Source organism: Podarcis melisellensis (genome assembly GCF_964234715.1).
Source record: "Podarcis melisellensis genome assembly, chromosome: Z".
Lineage (NCBI taxonomy): Eukaryota > Metazoa > Chordata > Lepidosauria > Squamata > Lacertidae > Podarcis > Podarcis melisellensis.
Genome location: NC_138547.1, coordinates 4,800,345 through 4,811,666, shown reverse-complemented (window position 1 = coordinate 4,811,666; position 11,322 = coordinate 4,800,345). Strand labels below are relative to the sequence as shown.

Here is an 11,322-nt window from a genome sequence, read left to right as displayed (position 1 = left end):
TTAACCTCCTCTTCTCCAGGCTAAACATGCCCAGCTCCCTTAGCCGTTCCTCATAAGGCATCGTTTCCAGGCCTTTGACCATTTTGGTTGCCCTCCTCTGGACATGTTCCAGTTTGTCAGTGTCCTTCTTGAACTCTGGTGCCCAGAACTGGACACAGTACTCCAGGTGAGGTCTGACCAGAGCAGAATACAGTGGCACTATTACTTCCCTTGATCTAGATGCTGTACTCTGATTGATGCAGCCCAGAAGCTGCAGCACTGTGAGTTGAACCCCATAAAAACAGGATTTTTTTTCTCCTTTGCAAAGTAAGCTCAACAACTTTGAGCTGATCCTCAAAAAAAGGGGCTTTTCCCATTTGCAAAAGAAGCTGCACAACTGTGAGCTGAACCCCAAAATGGGGCTTTCACCCTTTCCTCCTCTAAAAACTAGCTGCATCTTATGGTCAGGTGCGTCTTATGGAGCGAAAAATACGGTAGCTTACAGCTTAAAGGTAGCATTTGCACCCGTTGCTCTGCCCGACTTTGCTTCTGGCTCCACACAGCACTCTGGGTTGCAGAATATGTCATCAATCCCTTTCTGAAGTGGCTTCATGCTGATCCTTCAGAGACCCTTTTGAATACCTTTCTTGAGAGGTCTAATAAATCTATTACCATGCAGGTGGCAAAACCCAGATGTTGTGCATTGCTTAGAGTTGTTAGCTCTTGTCATGTTTAGTAACTGGTTCTATTGAGGCAGTGACTTTGTGTTTGTGTTTTGTACACATTGGGTTAATGTAGGGCTAGGGTGAGGGTACCAGACATCCCCGTTTCCCAGGGACAGTTCCCGGATTTACAAATCAGTCCCCATATAAAATCCATTGAAATTGAAAAGTGTCCCCCAGATTCATTGGAAAAAAATCTGGAAACCTTAGGCTGGGGAACATGTGGTCCTCCTGATGCTGATGAACTTCAATTCTCACCATCCCTGTTCACTGGCAACTTGGGCTGGTGTGATGGAAGCTGGAGTCCAAGGACATCAGGAAGGCCACAGCTTCCCCAGTCCTGGTTTAATGGATGGTTAAGCCATAAAATATGGTTAATCCACAAAAAAATGGATTAATTATGCTGCTCAGTGGCAAAGAAAAGCATTCAACAGATCTGTGTAGTCTCCACCTATGGTACTGTGCTCCACATTTCCAGGGTTGAGAGCTGGAATTAAACCAGTTCTGAGCTGGCCAGGCTGATGATGAAGGACCCATGCATTCGCTCCTTAGGTTCCTTTCTCTCACCTTCTCATTATAAGGAAAAGAACCACACAAAAAGCTGCCCCAGCTTTAAATGTTTATTCAAAAGAGAGAGGAAGTGTTGATCTTGTGAAGGTGTACAAGTCCCCTAACAGGGAGGAAATGAGTGTTGGATAAGGATGAGTATGACAAAAGGGAACTGGGATGGAGAAGAGTCTATGATCATTTCAGGAAGAAGGCCCATTTGGGGTTGAGAGATGGTTTGAGATAAAAAGCAGAGGGGAAGCCTCAGGCTCAGTGGGGGGTACAAATAAAGGCATTTCCATCTGGCCCTGAAAACTCTCCCCAGCCTCACTGGCCTTGCCCACCTGGAAGGTGTCCCGGGACTCTCCATGTTTTGGAGTACGTTGTCAATAATATGCAATGATACACAGCTCTACTTCTCCTTTATATCTGTAGGTGAGACACTGAATATGCTGAAACATTATCTTGCCTTGGTATCAGGGCACACCACATGCCCCCACCAAGTGTGAGAACGCTCATGCGCCAGACTGTGACACAGAGGCGTCCCACCCTTGCTGCCACAATGCCGGTGTTTGCATGCCAGGTGGGGAATGGGGAGCACAAATCTGGGCTCTTGGTTTCTTCTCCCCACGTAGCATTGGCAGGGAGGAGGTGGAGCGGGACCACAGGATTTTTTTGTGGGGGTGGCCCCCTCCTTGAAAACTGGGGGGCTGAAGATCCCTCAGTCCCCACTAACCGACGTGCCTTATTGGTAATGGAATGGATGAAAGTCAACAGACTGACACACAATTCAGATAAGACTTGAGGCACTGTTGGTGTGTGGTTCCCTAGACCGGATGGCTGGGAGAGCGCCTGCTCTTGATGGGGTTACTCTCTCTCTGAAGGAATGGGTAATCCTAGATCCTTCGCTGTCAGGTGGCCTCAGGGTGCAGAGTGCCTCCCATCAGCTTTGGCTGGTGGCTCAGCTACGCCCCCATCTGGACAGGGATAGCCTAACTCTTGTTGCGTATGCTCTGGTAACCTCTAGGCTAGATGACTGCAATGTGTTGTATGTAGGGCTGCATATGAAGATGGTTCAGAAACTTCAGCAGACAAGTTGTCCACCAGGACAAGATGTTTTGGGTGTATAATGCCAATCCTGGCCCAACTGCACTCACTGCCACTTAGTTCCCAGGCCCAATTCAAAGTGCTGGTATTGACCTATAAAGAATTAAATGGCTCAGGGTCACAATTACCTCAAGGACCGCCTCTCTCTGTAGGAACCTATCCAGACCCTGAGATCATCCTTTGAAGCCCTTCTTCATGTGCCTCCTCCATGAGAGGTTCAGAGGGTGGCAACACAAGAAGGGGCCTTTTCTGCAATGGTTCTGTGTCTGTGAAATGCTCTCCCCAGTGAAGTTCGCCTGGCGCCTTCATTACATACCTTCAGATGCCAGGCAAAAATTTCCCTTTATAACCAGGCATTTGACTGATTAAACAATATATGGCCTTTTAAACTGTGGGGTTATTGTTTTGTTTGTTTTTACGTCATGTATTAATTTAACAAAGAAATAAAGTAACTGAATAATGCCTCCTGCTTCCTGGATGGAAGATACTGAGAGGGTCTGGCTGTGTGAGGAAACTAACCTACTGTACAAATAAGATTGCCATATGCCCAGAATTTCCCAGACATAGCCAGAATATGGCAGTTGGAAACAGTGTCCGGGTGGAAATAGCTGAAAGCTGAAATTTGTTTTTGGCGAGTTTCATTTAAAATAGCTAAAAACTTCATTTGCTCAACAGGTTTGGGCAAAAAAAAAAAAAAAAGGTCAACAGCTTTGTGTCCTGATTATGGTAACCCTGGTACAAAGGTAAAATTTGCTTCTGGCCCCACCCAGTGGAGGCAGTGGCGTAGCGTGGGTTGTCAGCACCCGGGGCAAGGCAAGTAATTTGCGCCCCCTAACCCGAGTGAACCAGGTAGGAGCAGAGAGCTGCAAGTGCGAGCGCCCCCCCCCCCGATGTTGTGCCCGGTGCGGCCGGCCCCCCCCTGCACCCCCCACACTATGCCACTGGATGGAGGTATTTGAGGAAGGAGGTGGTAGGGGGAAGGAATCCTGTTGTGTTTTGCCCACTCCCCACAAAAAAAGAGAATACAAACTGATTAAGACTCACATATATTTTACGAAACATGGAAAATAAAAATAAAAAAACAGGCACCAAAATGTTCATTACAGTACGGCCCCAACTACATTAATATTACATTCCTTATATAGAATAAAACGATTACCATAATATTAATCCTCCTCTTCTTTTTTAAACTCCAAATTTACATATAGAGTCTAGGTTTCTACAAAACAGAACAACAACAACAATGACAACAACAACGACAACAACAAATACAACAAAAAGAAACACACCCCAAAACAAAACCCATCCAAGACTGAGCCGGTGGAGAAGCGATGAAGTACCCCTGACAACGGTCTTTGGACCTAAACAAGAGGTTCCTGTATTCCCGCTGTTTAAACAAGAGACTTAGGTGTTCAAATCTAGGACTCACCATAGACAGAAGGACTGGAACGGACAACAGACCCAGATTCAGCACAGAAATAAAGTCAAACTGTTTCACTCTCATTTTTCCTCTCACTCTCATCTTGGCTATCTTGCAGCCTAATGCTTTGGTGAGTAAGAGTTGTACAGGAACACACACACACACACACACACACACACACACTCATGTATGCACACACGCACAGGCACACACTCATACATATATCTATAAGCAGAGAAATGTGTTTTTCATGAGCTCAGTTCTTGCTCTGAAAAACCACCCTCTAAAGTTACACTTTCATTTTAAAACACATCCATGACAAATGACTGGTTAACGAATCCTGGATTTCAAAGAACATACAAAACCCCTGTAGAATATTTAATGCACCTTTAAGTTAAAAAAGATTATTTGCCATTGTTGTGCTGATGGTCACAAAGACCCCCCTCTTCCCTGCCCTGTGTTGCCCCTGCTCCCCATTCCCAAGGGAATGCTCCAATGCTGAGGGTCTGGAGGGGCCTGTGAGGAGACACTGTAGTAGCACCTCTTAGAACCTTAAATAGTTTTAGTCATATATATAAAACACACTTCTTTTTTAAAAAATTAAAGAGCACCAGGTATTTCACAGTGAGAGGTAGAATCAAATTTAACAAACCCATCCCTCTCTCTTTCTCTTTTTCCTGTTTAGCACCAATCTCTTCTCCTTCCTGCCTTCCCTTCTCAAGTCACTTAAAAAGGGCTGTTTTCTTTCCCAAAGGGAAGAAGGATCTTGCTTTTATTTTTATTTTTGCCTTAAATAAAATATATATCTAGATATATCATTTTCTTCTTCTTTCTTTCTCTCTCTCTCTCTCTAATATTGCACGTAAGAATGCTTCCTGTTCCGGAACAACAAGCAGACAAATACAAGTTTGCAAAGCTGTCTCCCCCAGACTCCTTCCTGTCTCCTTTCAAAAAGCCCTGCCTGCTAGCATCACGTCTCTGGACAGCCACGTTGGGTAGTATGGTGGCTCGTCGGGATGATCTGGGTTTCTCTGTGAGATATTGCATACAGTTTCTTTGGCTGAAGGTGTGGCGAGGGAGGTGGGGAATCTTTGGGCGTGGAACTGCTTAGGTCAACTGGCCTCCTGCTTCACCGCCTGAAGCTCCACTAATTAAGTTGTGTCTTTGCTGAAGCCACAGCACTCTCCTCCTCTCCCCATCCTGGAGAGCAGCGGTCTGACGGGCCAAGGGTTCCTTATGACTTGGCAGAGTCCAAACGCTAAAGGCCTAGCTCTCAAGGCTGGTAGAGAGGTACAGGGGCGGCCAAGAGGCCCTGCTCAAAGAGACAGCATCTCCAAAATGAATGAGCTTGAAGTGCCACAGAGGCTGCCTTTTAGAGGAAGCACATGGGGCCAACCTCGAGGAGGTGCTGCTTCCCTGGCTCGGATGGCGGGAGGTTGTAGATGTTGGTAATTGGCAGCTGTTGCAGGTCTTGTGTCCGGAAGGTGAAGAGTGTCCTGTGCCAGTGTCCATCTTGAATCTAAATGCAAAGAAGGAGGCAGGGAGGGAAGAGAGAGAGAAAGGATAACTTTTCACAAAAATGCCAGGTCTCTTTGGTGCAACAGTCCCTTGCATTTCCTTTCCAAGCAATAGCACATCATCAGTACATGTGAAAAGTGTCTTCCTTCCCACGCAAGCCAGAAAAGTAGCATACAAATGAACAGATTATTGATTATTAGCAGTCTTGGTGGCTTTCTCCAAGGCCAAAATGGATAGTAATAATAGGGTGTATCCAACTATGTTCTAAGGGACGCGGGTGGCGCTGTGGGTGAAATCTCAGAGCCCAGGACCTGCCAATCAGAAGGTCAGAGGTTTGAATCGGGGTGAGCTCCCGCTGCTCGGTCCCTGCTCCTGCCAACCTAGCAGTTCGAAAGCACATCAAAGTGCAAGTAGATAAATAGGTACCACTCCGGCGGGAAGGTAAATGGTATTTCCGTGTGCTGCTCTGGTTCTCCAGAAGCAGCTTAGTCATGCTGGCCACATGACCCGGAAGCTGTACCCAGGCTCCCTCAGCCAATAAAGCAAGATGAACGCCGCAACCCCAGAGTCGGCCACAACTGGACCTAATGGTCAGGGGTCCCTTTACCTTTTTAACTATGTTCTACTCAGACCCACTGACATTAATGAACCGATGTAAATCATGTCCATCACTTTCAACGAGTAGGACTAACACTGGATGCAACCCAAACAACACTAACACTAATCTCTACATTTTTATGCCAATATTTTGCCAAGGAGGTCACAGCTGTACATGGTTGTGCTCACCCACCCTCCCTGCATTTTATCTCCCCCAACAATCCTGTGAAATAGGTTTGGGCTGAGTGTGTGGCTGGCCCAATAAGCTTTATGGCTGAGCAGGGATTTCAACTGCATCCTCCCTTGTCCTTACAAAACTCTGCAACCACTATATCACATTGGTTCTCTCTTGACATGGTACTGTGATCAGTGTCAGCACTGGGGAAAGGCAGGTTTAACCCTCCTCTCCTGTGCCACCCAAATCACCCTTCCTTCAATAACAATGCTATTAGCGTCTCAAGGAGGAGAATGTTGCTACAGTGAACTGTATTCCTCCTCTACCAAGGCAATAATAATAATAATAATATATTTATATCTCGCCCTCCCCAGCCGAAGCCGGGCTCAGAGTGGCTAACAACAATAAAATACAGCATTCTAAAATCAATTCATTATAAAATCAGTTCAAATCAAATTAATGGCAACCATTGGGCTAGAGTTCTGTGAGGATTACCAAAGGCTAATAAGTACTTCAATGAAATTATGCAAACAGTGAAAACAGCACAGGAAGAAAGGGTTGAACACTCTTTCCCCAAATCCTGATGCCACTGATCTGATCAGGATTGGAATCCCCACCACCCAGATATTTTAATGAAAAATAACGTGGGGTGAGAGTTCTAAGCCATGTGCCTAAGGCCACTTTAGCCTTTGCAGCACCTATGACCCTTCAGATACTCTTGGACAACAACTCCCATAAGCCCTAGGGATTCTGGGAGTCAGTTGGATTCCAATTAACCTCTGATGGGTCACAGGTTCCCCCAAGCCTACTTTAGATTCGCATTTGAGAAGCATTCAGTTCATGCAAAATGGCAGCAGGTGGCGCTGCTGCTTTGCAGAACTACCCAGCCCTCTGGCTGACAAAGTAGTACCAGACTGTAAAGCTGCAAAATAGGAAAGGTCCCCTAAAAATAAGCAGCAAAAAAGTGTTAAAGGCGGGCCCCCACACACTTCCATTTCTCCTGTGATTTCTAGCTGCTTTTGACTTTGTCCTGCAGCTTTCCCTGGAAAAATCCACTGATTACTGCTGATTCAGAACAAATGTCAATCCACAGAAAATCCAACTGAATTTTGTTTATTTTATTTATTACATTTGTATACCACTTTTCATCTGAAGATCTCAGGGCAGTTTGCAGCATAAAAATATAAGATTGAAAACACAAAATGCACAATAAAAACAAAAGCACAAACCAATACTCCCCCCCCAACTCATTTAAAAGGGTATAGGATGTTAATCAGCCAAAGGCTAGGTTGAAGAGGTTTTTGCCTAGCACTTAAAGTTGAATAATGAAGGTGCCAGCCGAACCTCCCTGGGGAAAGCATTCGACAAATGGGGAGCCACTGCAGAAAAGGCCCATTCTCGTGTTGTTCCAATTTAGCAGTAAAAAGTGGTTTTTCCTGGGGAAAGTGTTGAGACAAAATCAACAACTCCCCACCTCTGGCTACAGATCCCCTTTCTAGCCCTCCTGTGGTGCTTCGCTGGCAATTTGGAAGGTTTGCATACCTTGCAGTCGTTCACCACTACATCCGGTGTGAACTGCCCTCCAGCTTCAAAGATCTGTCCATTCCAGGCCTTGAAATGCACCGCTTTCCTTGATGGCCCTTCCTGCCACACGGAGGTGTTCAGGCAGTGGATGGTGATGTTCTGAATTACTTCGGTGCTCAGGAGGTGCAGGAAATTCAGCTGCACTCTTCCGATGTCAAAGTCAAGCTGGAACAAGGGGAGAATGGGAGGTTGCGGTGAAGACGGTGACTCCAGCTTGGTTTCATTCATCCAACATGTCCAAGACCTCTGACAGCATGATGGGTGCCCTGATCCCCCAGGAAACAAAGAAGGAGCTGGAATTCTCAGCAACCTCAAGCACACACATAAAACCAGCCTCTGCTTGCTGGCTGCCTTCTAAGGTGTTCTGGACAACAACTCCCAACTGTGTTGGCTGCAGCTGAGAGGAATTCTAGTCCAGAACATCTGGTGGTCACCTGGTAGGTGACGGCTGAGTAGGGCCAGCCCAAGATGTTTTGCCACTTGAAGCAAAACAGAAAATGATGCTTCCTCCTCCTCCTCCTCCTCCTCCTCCTCCTCCTCCTCCTCCTCCACTGCCTGAGATGAGCAGAGGCAGCCTGGGGAAAAGGTAGCAGGAAAGGAGAAGGCAGTGGCAGGTGGGCGGTGGCAGGAGCTCGTCCTACACTCAAGTAGGACCCTGGTAGAGACACATGCCCGACTGGCATGTTCTCTCCCTCCTGGTCGTTCGTTCGGGAGCTTCAAAAGCTTTCTTCAGCCTGAACATCACAGCGACCGATGCCAACAGACACCGGCACACTTAGGGATCCGCAGAATTTGCACAGTTGCGTAACAGACCTCAGCAACTCAGCATTTTGGCTAATCTACTTTATTTACATATAAACACACACGAAGCACTGCAGCATGGCTCCCTCTCTCTCAAGCATCAGATAGCAAAGAGAAAAAGAACAAACGACAATAGTCCCACTTCACGGAACACAGTAACACAAACATCCTGTCTCCGTCACTTCTCACTCTGTGGAGTCAAAACCTATACTGTCATGTGATAGACAAAAATACCATGACTGCAATCATGGTGGAGGCAGTGGCAGGCAGCAAGTGCAGGAGGCAGTGAGCAGTGTGCTCCTGGGCCCCCTAGATCTGTAACCCCTTCCAGCTATCTCCAGCCTGCTGCCCGAGATGACTGCCTCACCAAGCCTCGTGGGAGAAGTTGGCCATGCAGCTGGCATAAAGCACAAATGAATAAGCTGTGATCACACGACACATACAAGCAATCTGTGCATATGTGCTTGGGAATCCTGACTGAGTCAACACAGATGTCGTTATCCGCCTTGAAAAGCAGATATAACATTCTGAAAGTAATTGATATATAAACCTGGCGTGGTTGTACATGCAATAGCCCTGCCACAACACCCTCTTTAAATATCTGGTGGATTAGCTACTGGTATTGCATTTCTGGTGGGGTACTTGGTCTATGCATGTAATGGCACAGGACCTCAGCCACTGCAGGATCTACCTATGTTTTTCATTAGAACTCCAATGTTTACCAACCTGAGCCAGGTGTGAAACAGCAGCCGTTGCTCATATGTTTCAAAACAAGGGGCAGGGTGCATCCTAACACATGTGCAGTCCAGCAATTTCTTTTCAATTCTGGTACCTGCATCTCTTTCTGAGCTTGCACCTCTTTCATATGCAACTCCACGCCTTGTGGCGCTGTGGTCTAAACCACTGAGCCTCTTGGGCTTGCCGATCAGAAGGTCGGCGGTTCAAATCCCTGCAATGGGGTGAGCTCCTGTTGCTCCGTCCCAGCTCCTGCCCACCTAGCAGTTTGAAAGTATGCCAAAAAGTGAAAGTAGATAAATAGGTACCGCTCCGGCGGGAAGGTAAACGGTGTTTCCGTGCGCTGCTCTGGTTTTGCCAGAAGTGGCTTAGTCATGCTGGCCACATGACCCGGAAAAACTGTCTGCGAACAAATGCTGGCTCCCTTGGCCTGTAAAGCTAGAGGAGCGCTGCAACCCCAGAGTCGTCCGCGACTGGACTTAACTGTCAGGGGTCCTTTACCTTTACCTTTTTTTAGTGATGCCATCATGGTTGGACTTGGGGGCAGATGTCCAGGGACTCTGCTCATCACAATAGGTAGAAAGGTCCCCAAACACAGCAGGGCTAGCTTGTAATCTTTTTAAGTAATTCACGTTGCCATCTAAAGAGTGCCCCACCCTGCAATGCATATTAATTTATTCTGGCTTTTAAGCTTGGTTCTTATGTTGCTTTGGGACACTTTTGTGACAAAAATGACTAATAATCCAACAACAACGTAATAATATAGTAATAACAATAGTAATAGTAGTACTAATAGTTATGAGTTTAGTATCTACCATTACCTATTTATTTCTTTTCAAAAATACTTACATACTTACATACTGCTTAATCAAACATGTCTCTAAACTACTTACACGAAATATTATAAAATATTAGAGATAAAACAGCAATAAAGTCTAACCTAAAAAAGCATATTGCCTGTTGCTACACAATTAAGAGCCAGAGAGAGCCCATGAATTTGCTGCAAACCGCACAGCAATCCACCAGTGTATCCAGACCTATTTTTGGTCCACAGATGCCTCAAGCATACCTTTGAGGCAGTGATGGGGCTGAGACAAGTCTGTCCCCCTTGGGTGAAGTTACAGGTGACTTGAATACTATCTGAAGAACAGCCCAGATTTGGGTCGATCCAGTACGTTCCTGAAGGAGAGAAGGGACTTAGCATTATTTATTTTTTAGGAAGACCTATGCACCACTTAATCCAAAAAACCTAGCAATAAAAACAGATTTTAAAAAACAAAGGTATGTAATAAAATTACACCTATGGGTAATTGCATGCCTAAATACTTTGTTTTGTTTTAAAAGCAGGCATTGGAAACAGTACAAATGAAAGGGCCTGCCATCCAGAGATGCAGCAGGTGAAAGCCATTTACCTGCGACACCTTTGCTTCCTGATGTAAGAAGGAGGGTGGAATGGGGTCTTCATTCACAAAACCTTCAATGCAAAATGCAAAGCACAGGTGCTCTCTCTCTCTCTCTCTCTCTCTCTCTCTCTCTCTCTCTCTCACACACACACACCCACACACACACCCACACACCCACACACACCATGATGCACTGTGGTGGATGCTGGCCATGTGGATTAACACCTACCATCCTGCATCTTCTGTTCACAGTTCATGAGATCTCTACAGATGCGCGCAGGGTTCTCCTTGGTTCCAAGGGGTCTCTTGATGCTCTGGATGAGGGTGCTGAGGTAGTGCAGAGTCTTAAAGATCTCCCCTCCCTGGTCCATCACTGGAAGGTCTGAATGTTGATAGCTCTGGAGAGGAGGGTGGGGAAGAGGAATGCAAGGGAAAGTAAGGGCCTCTCCAGGCATCTTTGATGTGCATTCATGATGACTGGATTCATGATGCTTTTGCAAAGACTCCAGGACAGATTATTTGCTTTGTTTCTAATCTGAGCGTGTCCCATAGCTTCCTGCTGAAATCCTGTGGCTTTTCATTCCACTGATATTCCCGGGTTTGGTGGCTGCTTTAGGGCAGCGGTTCTCAACCTGTGGGTCCCCAGATGTTGTTGGACTACAACACGCAGAATCCCTGAGCTCTGGCCTTGCTAGCTAGGGGTGATGGGAGTTGCAGTTCAATAACATCTGGGAA

General features: G+C 46.3%; 1 protein-coding gene and 1 long non-coding RNA gene across 2 annotated transcripts in view; one reads left to right on the top strand and one right to left on the bottom strand.

Annotated features, from left to right (window-relative positions):
- The first annotated feature begins 1,057 nt into the window (after positions 1–1,057).
- Positions 1,058–3,857, top strand: LOC309361591. The gene is made up of 2 exons (XR_014164541.1): positions 1,058–1,406; positions 3,563–3,857. It is a non-coding gene; the product is annotated as an uncharacterized lncRNA (long non-coding RNA).
- A 748-nt stretch (positions 3,858–4,605) lies between these two features.
- COL27A1 (collagen type XXVII alpha 1 chain) overlaps positions 4,606–11,322 on the bottom strand; it is a 248,382-nt gene continuing 241,665 nt past the window's right edge. The window contains exons 58-61 of the mRNA XM_081897734.1: positions 10,817–10,985; positions 10,254–10,363; positions 7,607–7,813; positions 4,606–5,293 (exon numbers count right to left, since the gene is read on the bottom strand). Coding sequence (XP_081753860.1) covers positions 5,147–5,293; positions 7,607–7,813; positions 10,254–10,363; positions 10,817–10,985 — 633 coding nt within the window. The 3' untranslated portion in view covers positions 4,606–5,146. The remainder of the gene's footprint in view (positions 5,294–7,606; positions 7,814–10,253; positions 10,364–10,816; positions 10,986–11,322) is intronic.